Source organism: Bactrocera neohumeralis, chromosome 5, assembly GCF_024586455.1.
Source record: "Bactrocera neohumeralis isolate Rockhampton chromosome 5, APGP_CSIRO_Bneo_wtdbg2-racon-allhic-juicebox.fasta_v2, whole genome shotgun sequence".
NCBI lineage: Eukaryota > Metazoa > Arthropoda > Insecta > Diptera > Tephritidae > Bactrocera > Bactrocera neohumeralis.
This window is the reverse complement of record NC_065922.1, coordinates 76,594,227-76,618,848: the sequence shown is the minus strand read 5'-3', so window position 1 is coordinate 76,618,848 and position 24,622 is coordinate 76,594,227. Positions and strand designations below refer to the sequence as shown.

At 33.8% G+C, this 24,622-nt stretch overlaps 1 protein-coding gene across 1 annotated transcript in view; it reads left to right on the top strand.

Annotated features, from left to right (window-relative positions):
• The window catches only part of LOC126758664 (relaxin receptor 2), a 54,891-nt gene that overhangs the window by 19,028 nt on the left and 11,241 nt on the right, over positions 1–24,622 (top strand). Inside the window, exons 3-11 of the mRNA XM_050473015.1 lie at positions 6,123–6,473; positions 7,692–7,806; positions 8,358–8,429; positions 9,491–9,568; positions 11,258–11,329; positions 17,455–17,526; positions 17,995–18,066; positions 21,392–21,532; positions 22,448–22,519. Coding sequence (XP_050328972.1) covers positions 6,123–6,473; positions 7,692–7,806; positions 8,358–8,429; positions 9,491–9,568; positions 11,258–11,329; positions 17,455–17,526; positions 17,995–18,066; positions 21,392–21,532; positions 22,448–22,519 — 1,045 coding nt within the window. The remainder of the gene's footprint in view (positions 1–6,122; positions 6,474–7,691; positions 7,807–8,357; positions 8,430–9,490; positions 9,569–11,257; positions 11,330–17,454; positions 17,527–17,994; positions 18,067–21,391; positions 21,533–22,447; positions 22,520–24,622) is intronic.

Here is a 24,622-nt window from a genome sequence, read left to right as displayed (position 1 = left end):
CTTTTTGCTCGGTTCTTAATGACCCTGTGACTGCCACCGCCGCTGACAGCCGCTGTCAACACTCTTGCTGCAATTGTTGTTTTGACGACAGCAACACGGGTGTTTTTGTTTATCACTGTTATTAACGATGAATGAAAAAATAACAAAAACAACAGCAACAGCAACAAATTATTTACAGATCATAAAACGTGATGCACAAGCGCAAGTTTATTTTTGTTTTTGTGGTCGCCAGCGTGGGCGACAGCGGTCGGCAGTGGTTGGTGTCGACGCGGGGAGGGCTGTGTGATTACAATACTAATGCCACATACATCGAGTTGAGGGGCGTCAGGTGGGCGGTTGTTCAAGCAGTAAAATCTACTTCCCCACCGTGTTATTGACACTGGTTAATTCAGTTATTGCCGCGCACTTTTATGCCTTTTCACAAGTTGCTCCCTTTTAAATGTTTGTAAATAGCTAAAAGTGATTAATTTTTTACACATTGCCTTCAATATATTTGCTTTCACACATTACGTTTCCATGAGCGCAATTGTAACCGAAGGTAGTGGAAAAATTGTGAGCAGTTTTCAACACTGTTTATTTTGAGAGCCTATTTTTAAGCGGTTTTTATTTATTTTTCAAGGGTGTTTTTTCCTTAAAGAGTTTCCACGTCAGTGGTTTCGTCTTAAATTAAATTAAAACAATTAATGAATGGCTAAGTTCGGGTATAGTTGAAAATTTCAGACTGTTGCAAATTGCAAGAACCAAAGCTTGGAAAAGTCCTTCAGTTTAGTAGAAAGAGATTATTTCTGAATTTCTGTAATTAATTCTGTTTATTACATATTGACCGATAGATGCAGTATAAAATGAAGCGGAAGTTCGAAAATACTTATGCTAGAAATATGGGAGCTAAGAGAAGTGTTGACCTGATTTTACCCAATTTTGGCACAAGTTATAGTTCGATTTCGTGATTTTTAGGCGCAAGATAAAAAATTTGTGTGCTGAATTTATGCAAAGTTGTATTCTTATTTATCATATGGCAAGTAGGCATGGTTGTCACTAGGTTTTGCATCCTCCATATTCACAGGATCTAATAGGAATGTTTGGATCTCTTCACACACCGAATTTGGTAAAAATCGATCAAGTAGTTCCTGAGATATAGAATTTCACTTAAAGACGGTCGATGCAACACCCATCGTCCAAGCTTTATAACTACTCCTGTAAAGCCCTATGTTTGTTTAAAGAGATGCTAAAGTGACTTTTGCTCAGCGAGTTCGGTTGATATAACTTTTACGGTTTGAAAGTTAAAGTCTGATCCCGCCCATCTGCAAAAACAACCTCTCTTGGGCGCCAAGGAATGTGTGTACCAAGTTTTAGCAGCATATCTAATTTCACTTGCACGGACAGACGGACGGACGGACAGACAGCCGCTTGGAATTCAAATCGTCTCGACTGATCATTTATTATATTTAACATAACTCGATATACATATATCTCGATAAGTTATAGGTGATGTAAACAACCGTTAGGCGAAGAAAGCTAAACTAAAAAAATAATACATTATAATTTAATTTAATTTTGAGGCACCTTGTATTATAGTCTGTAGCAATATATTGCAAAAGTATAAAAATAGAAACATAAAGAAATTATGATGTTATGCTAAGGTGGAGTTGTCGTATAGCTTTGATATCTTGGAATACTTACTTCCCTCATTCTTGGGAAACCTTACCACTTAAGGTTCTACTAAAGGATGAAAAAAAATTAGCGATTAGTTTTTTGCTTTGTGGGTTTAAAGTGAACCTAGACCTTGCCTACGGATTCCAATGTTTCTTTCTTCTACTCTTCTTCTATATTGGCAACGTTTCTTTCAGAAATTTGAAATTAATGATAACTGGCTCAGGCGATGGAAAAAATCTCATCACAAAATATCAGAAAGAAAAGTTCAAAGGCAAAATTTTTATATTTCGATTGATTTTGAATAGGGCTTAATGTAGGATATTTTCGTCTTAAACTTGCTTCTTCTTTTATTGCGCTTGCTAAGCCTAGTTTGCAGTTCTCGACGAAGTAAAATTCAGGGTCGGTTACGAACGGTCACGTGGAACCAATCGTCGTGGGAACAAATGGTTCTTGAATTAGTAAAGCATGAAACAGGATGAAAGATGGAGTCAAATATTTGAATTATTTAAGTTTGGGTGTAGTAGGAACAATTTCAGCAGAAGACATGGTAATTTCCCAGTCTTAAAAAGTTATCCAAAAATATTTCTAGGTGTGCTACACAGTGAATGGCAGTTGTAAAGCGTTGCAGCCTGAAGTCAAAGCTATCAGCGCGGACTTTGTCTGGTTATGGTTTCATAGATTTCGTTTAAGAATTCGGTCCAAATTTGTGGTGGCAATTTTTTACTTTGGCATTGCCAAATTGTTCTGGTTCGTTTCTATATTCAATTGGAATGCCTAGACTTGGACTGTGTGTGACCAAGACCCTAAGATATTGTTTATTATAACAACTTTTTGAGATTTTTTTTAATTTTTTCGCTATTATTTTGACTATTCAAAGAGAAAAAAAGAGAGAGAATTAGACGCTTCATTGGTTTCGTTGCGAACCTTGTTGTTGCGGAATATTATTCAATTAAGCCTGTGTATTTCTATAGTTGACTTTTACTGTTATAAAAATGCGCATTTCTATTTTACTCGTACATCCTCAATAAGCGCCTGATGAAAATTTATGCCCATTTTCAACACTGTTCTTGCACAGCCAATCGTCTTAATTCATTTTCAAAGACAACGAGCAGTCAATGCAGAGTCCGGTAATTAAAATCGTCGATACTTTTACGAGCTCACCTGCAACGGCATTTATTGCGCACACGTTTATGCCAATTTCCCTTTGTTTTTGTTATTTTTTTGTGGACATAATTGTGTTGTACGAGTATATGCCTCGCTGCCCGCATTGTCGAGAAAGTCAATTTTAATGCATAAATAAAGCAAGTTGAAATGAAAATCAGACGACCAAACACCGTGACCTTGGTCATTTATGGGCAAAACAAGATATTTGCGTCGGAATCAGTAAGGTAAAAAATATAAAAGTAAAGTGTAAAAACAGCAACAACATAAAAAAGTGCAAAAAATTTAAGTAACGCGCACGGAAATAGTAAAGAACCAACAAAAATAACAATCGAAATGCAAAAAATATCAGCTACAACAACAAGGCGGGGATTGCTAACGATGCAGGAAAAGTAAATAAAGTGCAAATAACAATAAAAACGTAACCGTAAAAGAAAAAAATAGAAATTGGCGAAGTAAACGTCTGCGAGGTTTTACAGTGAGAGAAATGTACCTAGCAACGTGTAAAGGGAGAGCGCGCAGCAGAAATGGCGACAACAACACGAAACAGGCAAATTGCACATATTTCACGATTATTCCAAGCGGCGAGTGCTGCAGCTTTAAAGCAGAAAGCGATAAAAGCTGAAGAAATGGCGACTGCGGGCGACTTGAGTGCGCGGATGTGCGTGAGTGGCAAATGTGTCTCATTTGTAACAGTGTAGGAAGTACCGAATCCAAGTGTCACAGTTCAGAAAAGCTCTGTGTTTCAAAAGCAAACTTTTTATGACATACATAGTTTGAAATTGAACACACGGGTATTCTTGGAATAACTTAAGAAAAAATATTAATCGTCTGCAAAATTCTAGTTAACCTCTTTAGAGTAAAAATTGATGATCCCGATTTCGATATAATCCCGAAAATATAGAAATCTCGAATGACTGTAATTCCGAAGTATCTAAATTCCGAAATATCGAAATCCCGAAATCTCGAAATCCCGATTTCGATATAACCCCAAAATTACAAATTCTCGATTTCGATATAATCCCGAAATATTGGAATCCCAAAATATCGAAATATTGGAACCTTAAAATATCGAAATCCCGAAAAGTCAAAATCCCTTATAATTGAATTCCTAAAATGCCAAAATCCGATTTCGATATAATCCCGTAATATTGGAATCCCAAAATATAGAAATCGCTAATAACTGAAATCTTGAAATATCAAATATCGAAATCTTGAAAAACAAAAAAACCCGAATTATTGAAATCCCGAAATATCAAGATCCCGATTTCGATATAAAACCGAAAATTGAAATCACGAAATGTCAAAATCCCGATTTCGATATAAACCGAAACAAATTTTTCAATATTTTAAACATTTCGGGTCTGAATACGTCATTGTGGAAAAATATAAACATAATACATTGAAACAAAACTATAAAAATAGGTGGCAACAGAATAGAGCTTGTTATCAAGAAATCCGCAAGTAAACCTAAGAATGGAAGAAGAAACGCATTAGTAGAAACACAAAAAGCAAACACCGTAGACCGAGAGAAGCAAGGCTAGCAATACAAGTCAAACGAAATGGCGTTACACGTGTCGGTTAACATTCAGCGCACGAGCGGCACCAGCCCCGGCAATATGTGAAGAGGAGTGTCAAATAGCGGCAAATGCAAAATCGCAAATAGTGACAACAACCACAAGAATAGACAAGTAGCCAATGTTCACGGTCTTGTGACAACAAAGAATTTTCCAAGTGCGTGGTAACGTCATCGCACTCGAAATGTATCGTCAGGCGGGTGAAAGTGCAGCAAACGATTGTGTATCAATCCAGGCAGCTACACTACCACTACAACATACATACATTACTACAACAATAAATTTTGAAATATTAAAAGCTTGTGGCCTCAAGCCACCACATCTGAGAAATTCAATTGCTCACTCTCGTTCGGAGGGGGCGAGTAGTGCCTGAGTTCGTAGCGCTCAGCGTCGCACTGTCGTCTGGAATTTGCGTTTGGCCGTGTGCCATGCGTGTGATGGATGCGGCACTTCCATGTGGATGCGTGGTCACTTGACATGGGGGCGCCGACATTTGTCAATGCTGTTTACTCACAGCGACAAGTTATTGAAACGCGCCACTGTGTGTGTTGATGTAGAAAGTGTGAGTAATTGTAATTGATAGTGGGAAGTTGCCAGTTTTTAGTTGGTCACTTTTAGTTGAAAACCGGAAAAGCTTCCATTTTGCGAGTTGACCGAATAGCGCTTTGAGTGAGTGTGACTCTTCTTTTGCCGGAAGAGAAATTTCTAGAATGTATGTATGTATTTTGGTTTGCCTCTAAATGGGACACATTCTTCTAAATCTAAACGTATTATGTAGAGGTTGTTCACTGCTAGAGATATGTCTGTTTTTGTTATTGTTTTCTAAAGGGTATATATTTCAGTCTAGCCGACCTTGACATTGTTACCAACGAAATAATAAAGTGAGAACAGTTTATATGACAAAGTATTTACGCCGTTACGTATAAGAGAAGCTATATTTATCAAAATATTATGTACACGAATTTATGAAATGAGAACAGTTTTATTGCGCACAGTTTTTTGCGTCTATGATGTGAATGAGTAACCACTGCTCTTTGCTATTAACAATCCCAGTTTTAATTTTGTTATAAATGCAAAAATTATAAAGTGAGAACAGTTTATATTACAAATTATTTGCGAGACATATTGTTCCTAAACATAAGAGATTATATAATTGTCAAAATATTGTGTAGACGAGTTTATAAAATGGGAACAGTTTTAATGAGAACATTTTTTTGTGTCTACGGCGTCATCGAACCACTAAGCTTTGGTTTTAACAAACTTATTTGCAATTTTGTTGTAAAAACAGAAATTACAAAGTGAGAACAGTTTATTTTACAAAATATATGTATATGAACTTAAAAGATTTAAAAATTATTAGATTTTTAGGTAGAAAACGAAAAATCTTTATACGTTAAAGGAACAGTTCGGGTACAAACAGTTTTTGTGCTGCCTTAACCAATGTATTACTTCATTAAATGTTCAAATGTGACCACAGTTTTAAGTATGTTAATTGTATTACACACTTCAAAAATAGTATACTTATGAACAGTTTATGTATAGATAGGTACTTGCATATTACATATTTTACATATTGTCCGTATTTAAATTGTTGAACTGAAAGATATTACAGTCAATACTTAACGAAAATTATACCCAAATACCATGCAATCCTGTCCTCTCAGCATTAACAACGCCTCTTACACTTCCAAAATATATATTAATGATTTTTCAACTCATTTTCTTTCACAGTTTGCTTGCTGCCCACACCTGCCACAACATTCCTACCGCTAACGCTGCCTACCACCACAACAACAACAGCAGCAGTGACAGTGAGCACTGGCCTGGCGACAGCGGCGGTCAATGAGCCAGCCGACGCAATTATAGCGCCCGATGTAATGGACCAATGTCCAATGGGTTACTTCCATTGCAATATTTCGGCGCAATGCGTGCCGCAGCGGCTGAACTGTGACGACAAGGCGGATTGTGATGATGCCTCGGATGAGTGGAACTGCGTCAATGATGTGGACGCGAAATTTTGGGATCATTTCTTTCGTAAGCAGCCATATGGGCGGCACGACGACGTGCCGGTGGAGACTTGCTGTAAGTGCCGGAGTCTAGCTGTACGATTGTAGTTTTATATGTGTGTGTATGTATGTATGTATGTATGCCTGTGCCTTTGGGAGTGTGTGTGCTGTTTGGCAAGTCGTATGAGTGACACTTAAATTAACAGTTATTGGCACTAATTGCCTTGCCACATGCAATGGCATTGAGACAATTGGCGCTGGCGCTAAGTGATAGTTTGTCACTTAATTGCTTAGCAAAAGTAGTCCCACACTTTTCGCTCTATATTTTCGGTCATTTATTTTACGGAATTGTTGTGAGAAACGTGCGATGCTTTGTTGTTGCCGCAAGTTGATGACCAGTGCCATTCATAATACCTTAAGCAGGGTATATATTATTTGCCACAAAGTTTCTAATACCCAGAAGCCTCAAGGGAGACGAGCTGAGTCGATATAGCCACGTGCTTCTGTATAACTGTAGATACGCAAAGCAGTCCCTCAGATTTTGGGATACCGATATAAAATTTTGCACACGTTCTTTTCTTCTGATGCTTCTCTTTTGTCGTAATCACTGATATCGGACTGCTATAGCTTATAGCTGCCATAGGAACTGGCCGACCAAAACTAAGCCTTTGTATAAAAATTTTTTATTCAAAAAGATCTAAAATTTTGCATGAATTATTCTCCAAGATAATAACATAATCTCCGACAAATTTTTCAGAGCGGACCACTATAGCACATAGCTGCCTTGCACACTACTCTCTCAATAACACGTTCTGGTAGGGAAACTTTTTTATGTGACGAGATATCGTCACAAAATTTTGTGTGGCTTACAACCTACAATTTCCGAATAAATTCTTCAGGTCGGACCACTATAACATATAGCTGACATACAAGCTGAACAATCAAAATCAGGTTCTTGTAACAAAAATCTTTTTATGTGTAAAGATATCTTCATGAAATTTGGCATAGATTATTGTTCAAGGCAGGGTTACAATCCCCGAAAAAATTGTTCAGATCGGGCTACTATAGCATATGGCTACCATACAAACTGTTCGATCAAAATCAATATAAAGATCTTTTTATACCCTTTTATGCTGCAAAAAATGCTTCAGTTAAGCATGTTATGGTCTCGATGCAGTTGAAGTTTACGTTTTTTCTTGTTTTTCTTATTGCTCTTTAGACTTAATTATTACAAGTATTCCCTGCGTTGCTTCTCTCTTAATTCCTTACTCATTTTCACATTTCTCATTCGCAGATTGGCTCAACAGCACCAATTTCAGCTGCCTTTGTCGCGGTGATGAAATTTTATGTCGCTTCCAGCAGCTAACGGCAATGCCCGCCAATCTGCCCGCCACGGAGCTGGCAATGCTGTGAGTATACTTCACCAATGAAAATATACGCCTATATAAATTCATACATACGTACACGCTTACACTTATAACTATTTATGTACAAATTGTAGCTGCAGTGTCAGCCACAGCCGTGAGGCATACACTTCTACATACACACACATACAATACATCTTTACTCACGCGCGTGTGCTTGTGACACTCTTACTGCGGGATGAGCATCACAAATTGCCTATCATGCGCATAATGCCTTTTGCCACTAACGAAAAAATACTCGACTAACGTCGAATAATTAAGTTTTTCTTTATTAAATAACTTTTGAAACTTTTGAAACTTTTGATTCCTGTCACTGCGCAGCCAGGCAATGCTCGCTCATGTGAAATATTCGCTTGTCATAATTTTATGAATATTTTTCCTTTTTTGTGCTGAAGCATATTAAATTTTATATCCATATTCTTTTTGTTGTAGCACGCTTTTATTGATATTAAAATTAATTAACACATTAACTGTCATATTAAATTGCCTTTATCAATTAATATTTACTAAGGAAATATTTATACTTCCTGTTGCAGTGATTTAACCGGAAATAATTTCCCAAACATTGACGAAAACTTTTTCGCACAGCTGCCAGTGGTTGAGAGCCTGTAAGTATGCAATAAATTATTCAAATTATGTTATTCGCAGTAGAAAATTAACAGTTATTACAGAACTATTATTGCGGACAGTATCAAAAAAATTTGAATTACTTTTAAACAAGATAAAACGTTAACTTCACATCGAAGCTAATATACCCTTCACAGTTGCATTTATTTTAGTAACTATGTGTTTAGTTTGTATGGAAGGAAGCAGTTTCACAATTTTCTCGGAGATTATATTATTACCTTAAGCAGTAATCCATGTCAAATTTCGTGAAGATATATCTTCAAATGAGGAAGTTTCCCATGCAAGCATTTGATTCCGATCTTTCAGTTTTTATGGCAGCTACATATTATAGTGGTCCGATATCAGCAATTCCGACAAATGAGCAGCTTCTTGAAGAGAAAATGACGTTTGCAAAATTTCAAAGCGTTATCTTAAAAACTGAGAGACTAGTTTGTATACGCAGTTCAACATACTGATCATTTATATATGTACATATGTATATACCTTATAGGGTCTCCGACCTTAGAACCTTATACTTATATAAAATAGTTATTTTTGCATGGTTCTTATGCGTAAACCCAACCGTTTAAAAGATATTAAAAATTATTTCTTCTTATTAAATTTATAACTCAATGAAAAAAAATTTTTGAATGATGTACACATAGTTTTGTAGGAAATTTTGTTCAATCTACTACGATATTTCTCGCGCCATACGACGCATTCATCGTCAAACTCTCTGATATTAGGGTGATTCAAAAATACCATTTTTTTTTTCGTTTGGTACCCTGAAAAACTAGACACCTCTAAGAAAACCTCCCCAAAAATCTATTCATAAAAATTTTTTTTCATTGAGTTATAAAATTTACTGAAACTCAAAAGTCGCTAATGGTTACCGTTGATTTTTAAATTTTTAAGAGACCATATTTTAGAGCATTCAATTTCCTACATAACCTAATTAACAAAATATTTTTTCAAGTAGTTGGAAGCGAGATATAAATTTTTCTATCTGATAATAAGAAAAAATAGAAAACCGTTAGGCGGAGGACCTGTATATATCTTATAGGGTCTCCGACCTTAGAACCTTATACTTATATAAACCATACGCATTCCGAAGACTCTCTGAGATACCATTGAAAACGCTGTAAGTATAACTTTTACTGAAACTCAAGTCGCTAATGGTTACCGTTGATTTTTATTTTTGCCAATTTTTTTGCCTAAGGTGTATTTCATTTTCTTCCATACCATTCCAAATTTAATAATTTTATATGCAAGAAATTGAGCTACACCTGAACATGAATGCAAATTTTGTTGGTTTTTACTAAGTTATGTACAAGGTTTTGAATTTTGATTTTTGTTTTAATATAAACCATATTTTTCCTTTGACACTACGGCTGAGCGATCCGAGCATCTTGTTCCACCCAGGTGGCCTCGGTCTACCCTTTGCTCGTATCGGAGGCAAGCGCTTTTTTGTATTAGTATTTTCCTATGTAGATCTAAGTTGGTATTCTTAGGACTTCTGAAGATTATATTTTTATTGAGGGCTGAGAAAGGTCAGAAAACGAAGGTGTGCGAAGCACCTCCCAATTCGTGATTATTTTGCTAGTATACATTGTTACACAAATAATGTTTTTCGAGGTAGGGCCAATATATATTATATTGTCACTATAAAGATAAGTAAAGACTCACCTCGTTTGTTGGTATCTCTGCTACCCCATACTGTGTGGTGCGCATTTGCTTTTTCGCCTATCATCAGGGGTCGTTTTGCTTTATCCGTCGCGTCCACCAACCTCTGGAGTTCTACTGTTGGCGCTTCACCGTCATGAGACATGTAACAGGAAGCAAGGATGATACATGCCATCCTTTACAGCTACTACAGTCAAGTCATCTGAAGAGAAATTTTGATCAATAGATGACTGCATACTTTGCTTTACCAATATGGCTTATTTCTCACCCTATTTGTTGCATTCGGGAAGTAGGTATAGTATGTCGGCGACTTTAATCCAGATACCTTATTTTCGGAGGTTATCCATGGTTCCTGAACTAAAACCACATCATAGCCGATGCTCTATAAGTTGGGGATGAGTTCGACAGAGACCACTTTTGCTCTAAGCAAATTTATTTAAAGACCTTCACTGTTTTGTTTGGCACCGTTGCTTGACTTTCAACGGATCGCTGACTTTTTGGCTGCAATTAGCCCAAGCCAACCTTTCTTCTTCCTCCTTCGTCCGGTTGGTCATGCAGCCAAGCCTTTCATAGACTTTCAGGTCGCCTTATAGGTCGCTTTTGTTTTCAACACCTCCTTACTTGATTTTTCCCTCGACCTAGTCTTTATCGCCGACATAGCACCTTTGGCATCTCAAGGAGAGCGTAGCAGAGCTTTCTTTTCTATTCTGCTCACGCTTTTGAGGTTCGAGTCTTCACAGACTGTAGCACCTCTACGTTGCAAAGCGGGTTCGGCAGTAACATTGCAACTACCGTCAACTGGTCGCCGACCATAAATAAAACATTACTAAATATGTTTTGAGTAAATAAAAAATTAAAAAAAATCTTTGAAATATTTTCTGAATAGAGAATAAAAAAACTTAAAAAAAAAGAAATTATATTAAAAAATATATTCGTTTTTTTTTAATTTTTAATTTAATTTTTTTTTTAATTGTTAATAAACAATTAAATTAAAAAAATATATATATTTTTTTAGTTTTTAATTTATTGTATTTTTTTAAATAAAATATGTTCAACCTTCTTTATTTATAGTCTTTTTATTATTTAATTACATATAAATTAGCGCATTACATTAACGCATTTCAATTAATTTCTTCCTCTTTTAAAGCTATTTGGATGAGAATAAAATCACCAGCCTATCGGAAAATTTATTTTCGGCGGAAAATTCCCTGATAACGCTGTGAGTATAAATATTTCGTTATATAAAATATTATTATTAAAATTATTGACATTTAAAAATGTTTATCGTAACTTTTGCAATATTCAAATAAATTCTGTTAATATATTTTTGAAACAAAAAAAAAATTTAAAAATTTAATTCAAAACAAATTTTATATATCTAATTCATATTTTATGTAAATTTCATTGAATTTTATGAAAATAATTTTTTTAACAATTTAACTCAAAGCGTTTTTTAAAATATATTTAAAATATAGTTTTTTTAATTTTTCATAGCAAAGTTTTTAATCTTTTATTTGTTTATATAACTTTCTTAAAGTTCAATGTGTGCTAAAAAAATCAATTTTTTTTATAAATTTAATTCAAAAAATGGGTATATGAATATTTATTTATATTAAGTATTTTTGTCACAAATTACAATGGTTTTTAATTATTCAAAAACGTAAGAACATAATATTTTAATTTTAAATTAAAAAATATACACTTTAGTGCATCGAATATTATCATTAAATTTGCATAAATATGCCTTCCTCGCAAATAATTAATATTAGTTGCGTACACATTTTGCCTGCCTCATTAGTCAAAAGTGTTTGCTCAAGTGGCACTCATATGAAAAGTAAATGAGCTTCAACTAACCGTAAAATCGTGCCTTTGCATACACTCTATTAATCATTTCTTTACTTTTACAAGTGGTTCCTTTCATTTTGCCATACATAATGAAACACAAGCACCCACACACACACAGACACTAGAGCGCACCGTTAGTGGTAATTATGCGTAAAATATGTGTCCTTTTGGCATTTACAACGGCGTACGCTCTATCAGACACCTACACAACTACATGCGTACAAGTTTGCGGTTTATATATCAAACGTGCGCCAGCGCTGTGAATGTTACGTATACGCCACGTTGCACGCGATACTTGATTTCTCACTTTAACAAGCGCGGCAGACGCCGGCACTGGCACTGTTGTTGGGCCAATCATATTGTTGTTGTTGTACAATATTTATGGTTAATTAATAAAAAGTGTGCCACAAAGCGTTGTTGCCGCTGTTGTTGTGGTGAAATCGCTTAATTAGTGGAAAGTTACGTATACGTCATGGCGCATCGCGCTAGTAAAATACCAGAAAGCGTGTGTGCACGCTGCAGCAAATGTGGCATTTCACAGATAACACTATCGAATTACGCCGTTTATGACTTAAGTTGCAGCAAATGTGCGCCATTTAAGTGAAATGAGTGCAAGGTGAGTGTGTATTCCTGCACTTTTCATTGAAAAACCACACGTGACATGAAATATACGCAAAATATTGTGTGCCATACATGGTGGGTGTTGCATTTTTGTGTAATTGCATAAACGGCGACAGTGTTTTGCATATAAATGTCCGTTATAAGCCATTTAAAGGCCAACTAAACGCACTAGTCGGCAGTAAAATGCTTACTAACTTAAATTCTCGGCTCATAACTGTGGCTGGACTTGATTCCAATGCCTGGTTTCATCCTGCGCTGCATTTCTGTATGCAATAATATGAATGTTCGGTATAAATTGCGCTCATGTTTCCGTCTACGTGGTGTCGCCTGTCTTTTATAGACCGCCTTTGCATTACTTAAGCTCTGCAACTACGCCTGCAATTTCAATTGCGCACACACGTACAGGTCTTTAGATGTTGCTGCTGTGTTTCGCCGGCCATTTCCGTAGTCATAAATGTCAGACACAAACGTATCTTAGCCATGAAGATATTATTTCCCAGCAACTTGTGTTCTCTGTTGTACAAAAGTATTTCTTCCATTTGCATTTTTCCCTGCATTTCTGTTTTTTTTTCTCTCTTAGCGAACATGTTACGTTGATTTCTACATATTCTTGCGCTTTATTGGCTTGCAAATGCTTAGCATATGCAGATAATTTGCACTAATGCGGCTTACTTAAGCAAATTAGACTCTTGTTTTGCGTTTTATTTTTCAAATTTGATGTGTTTATTAAAAAGGATTATTCCAAAGGAAGCAGAAATATTTTATTTCATCGCAGCTTCAGCAAGCTTTTCGTTTGATAGATCCAAACTAATCAATTATTATGGAGTTCAGTCACTCTGAGACCTCGAGATGCAGTTGTGACTCAATTTTGATAATTAATTATGAGCTAAAATTAATTTTTTGTATTCTATTCAATATTTATTGTACGAAAAATTGCTTTAAATATCACGAAAATTTACTAATGTGGTGAAGATAAGCAGAAAATGCTGCAAAAACTGATCTTGAGAGTTTGTGCCAAAAATTTGTTGAACTCTGCTAATTTTTATACCCTAAACAGGTTATATAAAGTTTGTCAGAAAGGTTTTAATACCCATAAGGCAGAATAAATTAAGAATTTTAAAATTATGAACAAAGTCTCACTATTTTTTGCTCATAGTAACGTAAATGTTCAGCGTGACGAACTGACTCCCCATTTGTCTACATATGGGTGAAGTACTCTCTCAATTTTTGAGATATCGGTATGAAATTTTGCACAGATCATTTTCTCCCCGAAAAGCCGCTAATTTGTCAGAAACGCCGATATCGAACATCTATAGCGTAAAGCTGCCATACAAACTGAACGTTTGAAATCAAGTCATTGTATGGAAAACTTTTTAACTCGAAAACATTTCTTCACGAAATTTTGTGTGAATTATTCTCTAAAACAATGGTATAATCTCTGAAGAAACAGTTCAGATTGGACCACCACAGCATATAGCTGCCATACAAACACTGACCCTTAATTTAGTCCTGGTAAGGAAAATTTTTTTATTTGACAAAATATCTTCACGAAATTTGGTACAAATTATTGTCTAAGCCAACGCTACATTATCCGAATAAATTTTTCAGATCGGACCGATATAGCATATAGCTGCCATACAAACTGATCAATCAAAACCAAGTCCTTGTATGGAAACTTTTTATTTGACAAAATATCTTTACGAAATGTGGTATAAATTATTGTCTAAGGCAACGCCACATTCTCCGAATAAATTTTTCAGATCGGACCACTATAGCATATACATATGTAGCTGCCATACAAACTGATCGATCAAAACAAAGTCCTTGTATGGAAACTTTTTATTTGACAAAATATCTTCACGAAATTTGGCATGTGTAATTGTACAGGGCAGTGCTCCAATCCTTGTAGAAAATGTTGAGATCGGACCAGTAAGCATGTAGCTGCCATACAAACTGATCGATCAAAACAAAGTCCTTGTATGGAAACTTTTTATTTGACAAAATATCTGCAGGAAATGTGGTATAAATTATTGTCTAAGCCAACGCTACATTATCCGAATAAATTTTTCAGATCGGACCGATATAGCATATATGTAGATGCTATACAAACTGATCGATCAAAACCAAGTCCTTGTATGGAAACTTTTTATTTGACAAAATATCTTCACGAAATTTGGTATAAATTATTGTCTAAGGCAACGCCACATTCTCCGAATAAATTTTTCAGATCGGACCACTATAGCACTATAGCATATATGTAGCTGCCATACAAACTGATAAATCAAAACCAAGTCCTTGTATCGAAATTTGTTTTTAATGGTATTATAGCTTCGATGCAGTGGAAGTAAATATTTGTTCTGGTTTTTCCTTAAGGCAGTGAAAATATAATTTTTTTTAGAGCTAAATAGTTCAAAAAGTGTGGTCTCTGCGTTCCTTCCAGTATTTTTCAAAGATTTTTTGTTTAGAATTGTTTTTAAAGCGCCGCCATAATTTTAACTTTTCCAAAGCTATCTTCTCTGCTGCTTATAATTTCTGTCATACAAGTTAAAAGGAGTAATTTCATGCTCATACTTTGATATAAAATAATTTTAGTTCCAAGAAATCTTTCTATGTGTCTCAGTTCTTGTGCTTTCTCAACTATCATAAAAATTCAGAATTTGTGCCAACAATCTACTAATTTATGTTAAAACTTTAGCTCTGCAAATACACAGTAAAACAAATTCTGTACCGTTGGTAGAACACGTGATTCTACTTCTAAATTTTACCAGGAAATCCCATGTGACTTTGCTCTTAATTTCTATGAGCGCCAACTTTTATTTAGCAGCACACAAATTAGCATAATCATGAAGGAAAAACTTTTCATAAATGCTAATAAAAACGTCATTATTACTTGGAGAAGTAATTAACTTCCCCACCTAACATACTATATTACTTATTTTGTCACGCAAATTGCATGTGTGTTACTCATACGCACCGGTGCACCGTACAAATTGCACGTGCCTCAAGATGTGCAATATAAAAAGCGAAATGTAGAAACTGCAGTCGTCAGCTACACACCGACACACACACACACCCACATACCGTCATTGTATCGCTGGGCGTGACGAGTAAATAACAACCTTTACTTTACAGATTCCTGCACAAAGGACACACAATTTGCCTAAATCATAATTATAATGACCTGTCATACTTGTAATTTGCTAGTCAACTCGCTTGAATACAATAAAATTGCCTCAACAAAGCTGGAGATTTTACAAATTTGTTGTTGTGGTTGCAGTTTGGAACTTAATTTTGGGAAAATAGTGTCGGCAGCGTCGTTTGTTTGCACCGATTTCGGGTTGCGCGTGGGCCAAAGTGGCTGGGGGAGTGAAAGTTTGGGGCGCATTTGTACGGCGGTTGGCAGTGGGCGGTTCTTCGGCCACAAGCAGCCCGTGCCATTGTTTGGCGCGCAATTGTTGTGCGGTTTAGTTTATGAACTTGCAACGCCGAGCTGCACTTATCTGCAAGCGAGTGGAATGACGCATATTTTTTGGCACAAACTTGCTGCGTTTAGTTGTTGTGGTTCCCAAACTTGGTTCAAATAACTTTACGTTGACACTGTTGGCTAAATTTTAATTTCCGTTAATTTGGTAGCATAATTCAATTAAAGTATTGATGTAGAGAAAATTGTTTAAAATGAGCCTTGCCACCAGTTTAAGAAACAAATTTAATAAGATTTATATGAAAGCTGCTTTACAGACAAAAAACGTTTAAGAAAACTTAAAAGTCGATATATTTGTGAGAAGCGTTGCCACTAATTTCAGTTTATAAATTAAAACAAGTAAAAAAGGGATAAGTTCGGTTGCATACGAAAATTGTATACTCTTGGCACATGCAAGCATCACAGCAGTGGAAAAATTTTATTATATATATTATATTTAATTATATTAAAGTATATAATAAAATTGAAAAAAAGTTAACTTTAGCTGCATCGAAGTTCTAATACCCTTAACAGGGGCATAAAATGATCTAAAAATATTTTAATATTGATACTGATCGATCAGTTTGTATGGCTATATGCTGTAATGGTACAATATGAACAATTTATTGATAGATTGTAGTGCTGCCTTAGACAAGAATCTATGACAAAAAACGAAAGGAAAAAGTACAAATTACTTTGTATACTATGTCAGCTATATCTTATTGTAATGCGAAATCAACCGCGTAATAAACAGTTTTTAGAAAAAAAGATCGTGTACAAATTTGTTTACATTTTAAGAGGCAAATACCCATTTGTTCACATTTAGGCAAGTCAACAACCTTTGTTTACATTTTGGGTCATTGATCCTTTTGTTTACATTTTATAACGTCAATGAACTTTTTGTTAACATTTAGCTAAGTTCACAACCTTTGCTTACATCTAGCCAAGTCAACAACATTTATTTGCCTTTTATGGGGTCAATTTGGGAGGTCAATGACCTGTTTGTTTACATTTAGTTAAGACAGACACCTTTGTTCCACACGTATAAGAAATGAAATGTAGCCATATTGACATCAACAAAACAAGTTACCTAATGAATTTAGTTAGTTTTTCAAAAACGGTTATATTTATTTTTGATTATAAAAATTTAATTTAAAATATAAATGTTTTTAGGAACATATTTATAGTTGAAAATATTTGTTTGAAGTGTTGCCACCTATTTATTCATAACTTCTAATTTCTAATTTAATTCTTTAATTAATTTCAAAAATAAAAAAATAGACATCAAACAAATCAGATTGTATAATAATTGTTGTTAGTGTTGCCGCCTGTTTCATAAAAATTGCATTCATTTACTTATTTTTACTTTTTTTCAAACAATATGAAAATTTGAGTAATAAATGTTGTTTCTGTTTCAGCATCCTGTCGGGAAACCGCATAAAAGAACTGCATAACTACGATTTTCAACATTTGGAGCGTTTGACTGAATTGTAAGTATATGTTATCGTCAACACGGTGTACGATCATACATGTAGAATTATATTTATAGACTTCTTTAAAAAAGCTACTCACAGAGAGACAAAAATGTCACCAATGTAAATTAAAGCCATTCATGAACAATCAAAGGCTTTTGCATATTTTTCAAATCAAATACTCACAGAAGATTTAAGTAACTGCGCATAAAATTATACACAGCAGCACATCCACAACCATTAAGGCAAACATTTTATCTCAAGATGATTTTCTTGAAGACAAATTATAGAATTGCCATAAATCATTTTCTTTCAATATAATCACATTGTAGTACCGTTCTCTCTCTTAAAAGGCATACTTACAACTACATATATATACGTATATATACACATATACATACATGAGCCCTTATGTTGGCCTATAGAATTTGGAAGAATCGCATGTTTCTTTGACTTAACTTTTCATTTGTTGTTGTTTGTTTGCAGAGACCTGCGCGGCAATCGTATTGAAACCTTTGAAGCGGATGTGTTTTGCATGCTGCAGAGTCTGGAAGTGCTGTAAGTAAGAGGGGATTACCAGATAAATAACAAAAATTTTAGATTAAAGAGTGGGGGGTGGAAAAATAAATAGAATAAATATAATTTCTAGGAAGTAAATAAGTTGTAAGTATTTGCTACATGTTAGAGTATTTAGGTGGGCAGTTTCGGCTGTAAGCAGAGGAATATGTTTGTAGTTAGGTGTTTTTTTATTTAATTTTTTTTTGCAAAATTTTTAATATTTGTTAGAAAATAAATAAAAAAATTGGTTTTTATAAAAATTATTTACAACTTTATTACAATTTTTTTTAAGTTATTATTCTTTATTCTAATCTTTATTAAAAAAATAATAGTAATAAAAGTTATAATAAATTTTTAAATAATTTTTATCAAAAACAAAAAGTATGAAACCTCTTTATTAAAAAGCCTGAAAAAATGAAATCATGTTTTTTCATATTTAAACATAATTTTCATAACAATTATTTTTGTTTGTTATCAAAAAAGGTTTTTTTTTTAATAAGTTTGATCAAAAAAAATTTAAATAATTTGAAATATTTTTTTTTTGTTATTTTAACATAATTTTGATACAAATTATTTTAATTTTTTATCAAAAAAAGTTCCTTTTTTAATAATTTTGATAAAAAATAAATGGTTTTTTGTTCATAAATTTTTATTATATAATAACCAACTATTTGATAACATTGTTTTTTTTTATAAACTTTTTTTTTTTAATTGCACTAACTTTTTATATTTGAATTTAAACTCAAAAATCTTTTGTGAAAAAATTTAAAATTTAATTACAATTTTTTTTTAAATTATATTATATAGAAAAATTGGTTGAGCTGAATACTTTTTTTATTTTTGATAAAAAATTGTTTAGAATTTTTTGGAATAAATTAAAATTTTTGAATAAATAAAGCAATTTTTTTGGAAGGAATTAAAAAAACATTTATAAAGATGTATTCAAAATTTTTTCCCGAACAAATATTATTTTTTTCTTTTTGTTATTACAAATTAAAAAAATATCTTTATGAAATTATTTTTTTTTGGTTGAGGAAACTATTCTGCTTTTATTAAAATTATAATTTTTATAGTATTATATATATTATTTTTATATATTTTTAATTCTCTTATATTTGATTTAAAAAAATTATGTTTTTGTTTTCATAAAATAAATTATTTTAACTAAAATTTAATTCAATCAAAATCAAAGAAAAAAAACTCATAAAAATAATATATAAAAAAATGATTATAATTAAAAATATGTATAAATATCTTTTTATTACAAACAAAATTTTTGGCTTAACTAAAAGAAGATAAATTAGTTCAGACACAAATTTTGTTGGTATTAAAAAATATGTATATAGTACATATATACTTTTAATTGTAATAATTTTTTTTATATGCATATAATTTTTGAGTTTTTTCTTTTATAACCACATTTATCAAAAAAAGTTGACAAATAATTGTCATCATATTGAAGAGCTTTGCTTTTATTCAATTACGTCAACAAACAACTCGACCACATTCGTGAAAATGCTAAAAGAATCAATTTATGAAGCTCTAATGGCTTGTATTTATTTTTGATTGATTGATGATATGGAAAGTGAAAGCATTAGCCACAACCGCCTGCCTGCTTTCAGGCACCACAAAATGTATGAAAATGCAAAAATCATAGCGCGAAATGTTGCTCACTTTTGTAAAGCAGAAAAAAATTGCAAAAATAGAAGAAAACTCTATAATATGTTTCATAAAGTGTCCGTCACACTTAAGCGCTGAAAAGAGTAAATTAATAAAATGTTCCCTTTTTTATTTTATGCACTTTGTGTCCACGATTATCAGCGCAAACGTGACCTTTCCCAGTCAAATAAACGCCAACATAATTGAATGTCGCTACTAAATTACCGTTAGTGACGCACAAAAATTTAAATATTGATTGTTAAATGTTCGGTATTTAAGTGCCAAGGACGTGCGTGCGAGTAGGTGCGTCATTGGCCTACACGGCGTATACGCAACATGACAAGCTGTGCTCATGCATAATTTGAAAATAGTCATTTATTTGCACAAACGATTAATTGCGTTTGTACGCAAGCGAAATTTATCTCTTAAAATTATTTATTTTATTTAGTTTTACAATATTCAAAAACTTCCTATAATGTAAAAATGTGTGGCAGGGGAAATAGTCGAGAACATTGTGATACATTTGAAAGCCGTAAAGAAGAGCGAGTAAAATTTTTTGTTATTTAATATTTTTTTAACTAAATTTTTTTTTTTTTGTTTTTTGTATATATATATGTCAATCCAGCGTTGCCAGGTATTCTAATTTTGCTTAATCTTCTTTTATACTCAAATTTTATTGAAGTAAATTGAAGTAAGCGGATTAAAAATTAAAAGTGAATAATGTCGCAAAGGAAAAACAACGGTATTAGAAGTTACTAAGTGAAGCAAAAATAAGGAAAAATATTAAATTCGGTTGCGACGAGGATATAATACCTTTCATAAGCGATTTTCTCATAACATAAAAGTGTATAAAAACAACATTATTTTGATTTTGATACTTCACTTTGTATGACAACTATACGCTATATTGTACCGATCTAAAAAATTTTTTCGTAGATTGTACCGTGAACTGTGCCAGTACTCCATGCTAAATTTCGTGAATATATCGTATGAAATGAAAAGGTTTTTAATACAAGACTAGATTTGGATCGATCAGTTTGTATGACAGCTATATGCTAGGGTGGTTCGATCTAAATAATTTGTGCGAAGATTGTAGCAATAACTTTTTCAATCATTTCTGCCAAATTTCTTGAAGAGATCTCGTCAAATAAAAAACTTTTCCATACAGAGATTTTTATGTTTAATGGGTTAGTTTGTATGGCAGCTATATGCAATAGTGCTCCGATATCGGCAGTCTCGACAAATGAGCAGCTCCTTAGAAAGAAAAGCATGTGTACCAAATTTCAGATTGATATCTCAAATTATTGTTAAGGTTAAGGTAAAGCTGAAGGAATATTTTAAGATTGGTTTGGGGATACGTTAAAGTTAAGTGTAATGTAAAGTTAAAGTTAGCATAATGTTTTATTTTTTTTATTTTGGAAAAGATTATCTAAAATTAAGTTTAAAGTTTAACATTAAGTTTAAGTTAAGTTAAAAATATTAAGTTTAAAGTTAAGTTCGTAATTAGGTAATATAAATACGGGTAAACATTTCGTATACTTTTTATAGCAAAAGCTTTTTGGTTCTTAATACTTCATTTGTCTTATTTTGTAAGCTGAGTGCAAACACTATTGCTTAACTCTTCAATGATGCACTCATCAGTTTCACATATTTTCCTATTTTACAGTTACCTCAATGAGAATCACATCCATCAGATCCGTCCGGGCATGTTCCCGGTGCTCACAAAGCTGCACACTTTATCGCTGGCGCACAATCGCATCGCCGACATCGAACGGAACTCGTTTACATTCCCGCGGTTATTGCATTTGTAAGTATGTGCGTGTGTGTGTGTGGGTGTGTGTGTGTGTGTGTGAGTTTGCATAAATATTATTTAACAGCACCGGGTGATAGTTACGCCAGATGTGGTGTGGGTGTGTGTGGGCGAGTGGGAGCGAAGATGCGTGTATAGTTAGGGGCGACTGAAAGGGGATTAGAGCGAAATAGCTCACTTAAGTACACAAAGCTCCAAATTTGTGTACGCGTATTATTACAAGCATTACAGTTGTAGCTGTGTGAGTGCTTATGCTTACGCTCCGACACATATGCAAATGCAGATTTTAGCTTCCAAAATATTTTTTCGCACACACATGACCCTCTTTGGGGTATGCCGGCATATGGCGGTGCACTTGCACTTAGAAATAACTTAAACATGTGCTCTTGCGCATATTTCAACTTTATTTGCTTGATGGCGCACCCCTCGCGAAATGCTTGGCAAACAAGCGCGTACAAAAACACACACAGAGAAACATTTATACCAACGGTTAGCTGAAATTCACACACAAATGCTTAAGAATTTATGCGCGCCAGACGGAAACGTGGCATTCGGCAAATATTGCCAAATATTTCAATGCAGTTGTTGTTGTACATGCATTGAAGCAATAGTAAAGACAACAACTGCCCTTAGAAATGTACCGGTATGCACACAATATCTCATCCTGTTGTTAACAAGTTGGCAATGTATCGAATTCGCTCAAAAGAAGAGCCCCTTAAAAACTCCAATTTCGGCAGTTTATTGTCTCAAATATAATTTCTAATAAATTTAGTTTTCTTTGTCTGCGCAAATGCACATTTTCATTGTTTGCAGGCATATTTTGTCTTTGCTTTACTGTACATAAAATGTTCATTCCATACAATCTATTGTTATTTTTACACATTTTCTTTTGTTCCATTATTTTCTTTGCAGATTTTTAGCCGGTAATCGACTGTCAGTGCTGCGAGCACGCACTTTTTGCCCACTTCGGCTGCTGCAAGGACTGTGAGTATACATTTGAAGTACTTTTGTATAATTACCTAGTAATTTGCACAGAAATTGTGCTACTGTTTGAGCACAGAGTACTCTGTATCAAGTGTTTTTGCTCCTGAGAGTGATTTATGGCTTTAGCTAATGCTTTTTCCGCATATATTGATGACAGAAATTAACCTGCATGAAGCATAAAAAGTATGACGTAACATACTGAGGTCAGAATAAGGTTAAAATTTTCGTTGAGGTTGAAATTTAAGTTGAAATTCAAGTTGAGTTGAGGTGGTAGTTGAAATTCTGGTTAACGTTGTTGTTGAGGATGAAGTTGAGGTTTATGTTTCGGTGAGGTTGAGCTTACGGTTGAAGTTGAGGTTGAAATTCAGGTTGAAATTGAGGTTGAAGTTGAGAGTGAAGAAGAAATTGAAGTTTATTTTGTGGTTGAAATTCAGGTTGAGATTGCGGTTGAGGATAAAATTGAAGCGGAAATTCAAGTTGATGTTGAGGTTGAGATTGAGATTAAACTTCTGATTGAGATTGATGTTGAGGTTGAGGTTGAGACTGATGTTGAGGTTGACGTTGAAATCGAAGTTTAAATTAACGTTGATGTTGAAATTAAATTGGAAATTCAGATTGAAGTGGAGGTTGAACTAGAAGTTGAAATTGAATTAAGTTGAAGTTGAGGTTGACTTTCGTAGTGAAGTTGAAATTAAAGTTGAACATCTTGTTGATATTGAAATTGAAATTCAGGTCGAAGCTAAGTTTGTGATTAAGGCTGAGGTTGAAATTGAATTTGAAGTATAGGTTGAGGTTGTGGTTAAGGTCGAAATTCAAGTTTATGTTGAGGTTAAGGTTAATTGTGGTTTGAAAATAGATTTAATTGTATTAAAGCGTAAAGTAAGAGTCAACCGTACAGAAGAAAAATATGTCTAAAATTCCTAAATACTTAAAGAAGGAAGAATCCATTTCATAACACCAATATTTATTGAACAAGAGGCAACTTTAAAAATAGACTTGTTGATTTTGTTGAGATTTCGTTGTGGAATTTCAAATTCGATAAATTGACAAGTTCTTCAATCAACGTAATGCTTTGTTTGTTGTCCATTAGGAAATGAAATAAGATATCCATTTATGTATGTGTGCATATACATTCTAGCATGCAGACGTGTTAGATGCCGGCGGGTACTTGGATAAAGTTGAAATTCAATTTGAGCAATTTTCTTTCATTTAATGTTCCAGTTTTTTATAATGTATTATTTTAGTCAATGAGTGTAAACGACAATTTGAGTCTGAAATGTTTTAAGCTCTCTAGGCATTTAGTTGCAGGCCATTAGTGGCGAAATCTGATAGCGGCAAAGCAATTTCGAACTGGAAGGAATTTTCTCATTTCTGTTTGAAGACCCTCCGTCTTTCAAGTTTCATATGAAAATGTGCAAAAAGAATTTGGGGAAACAAAATAGTTGATTTTTCCATTGTTCTATAAATATTCAGTTTTATTAAAATTTAAACTTGTATGCAAGGTGGGAAAGCACGATTTTTCATGGCCACTGAGGCGTATACGCAACCAACGAATTGGCACATAGCCACTACATATGTGACAGCCACATTATACACAAACGCAGAAAATGCCAAAGCGACTAAAGCAATCGAAGAATTGTGTAGCGTACGTATTTCGAAATTCTTAAGTGTTAGCGTCAGCCTTAAAGCATAGTTTCAGGCGCATTATCCCATAAATGCGTTGTATTTAGGCGGACTGACGCCAAATTTCTTAAGCTTCAAGTGCACATTTCTTGTTTAGTAATAATACGCATATTCAAGGGCACTTGGCGAGACATTAAATTCAAAGAAAATTAAAGCAGGGATTCGTAAGGTCAAACACGTCGCTCGTGTAGTGTGTGTGTCATGCAGATCAACGCTGACGGCATGTCAATGTCAATACAATTGGAAAAACACATGGCCAATGCTGTGCCATAGGCCATTACTATGAAAATATTGGGGTGAAGATAAAAGAAAATAAATAAACAGGTTACGCTTTTTGGCTACAAGTTGCGTGGTCGTTAAAGGATAAAGAAAAATAATACGAAAAGTATATTTGATGAAAAGCCACAGATCTGCAGCTGA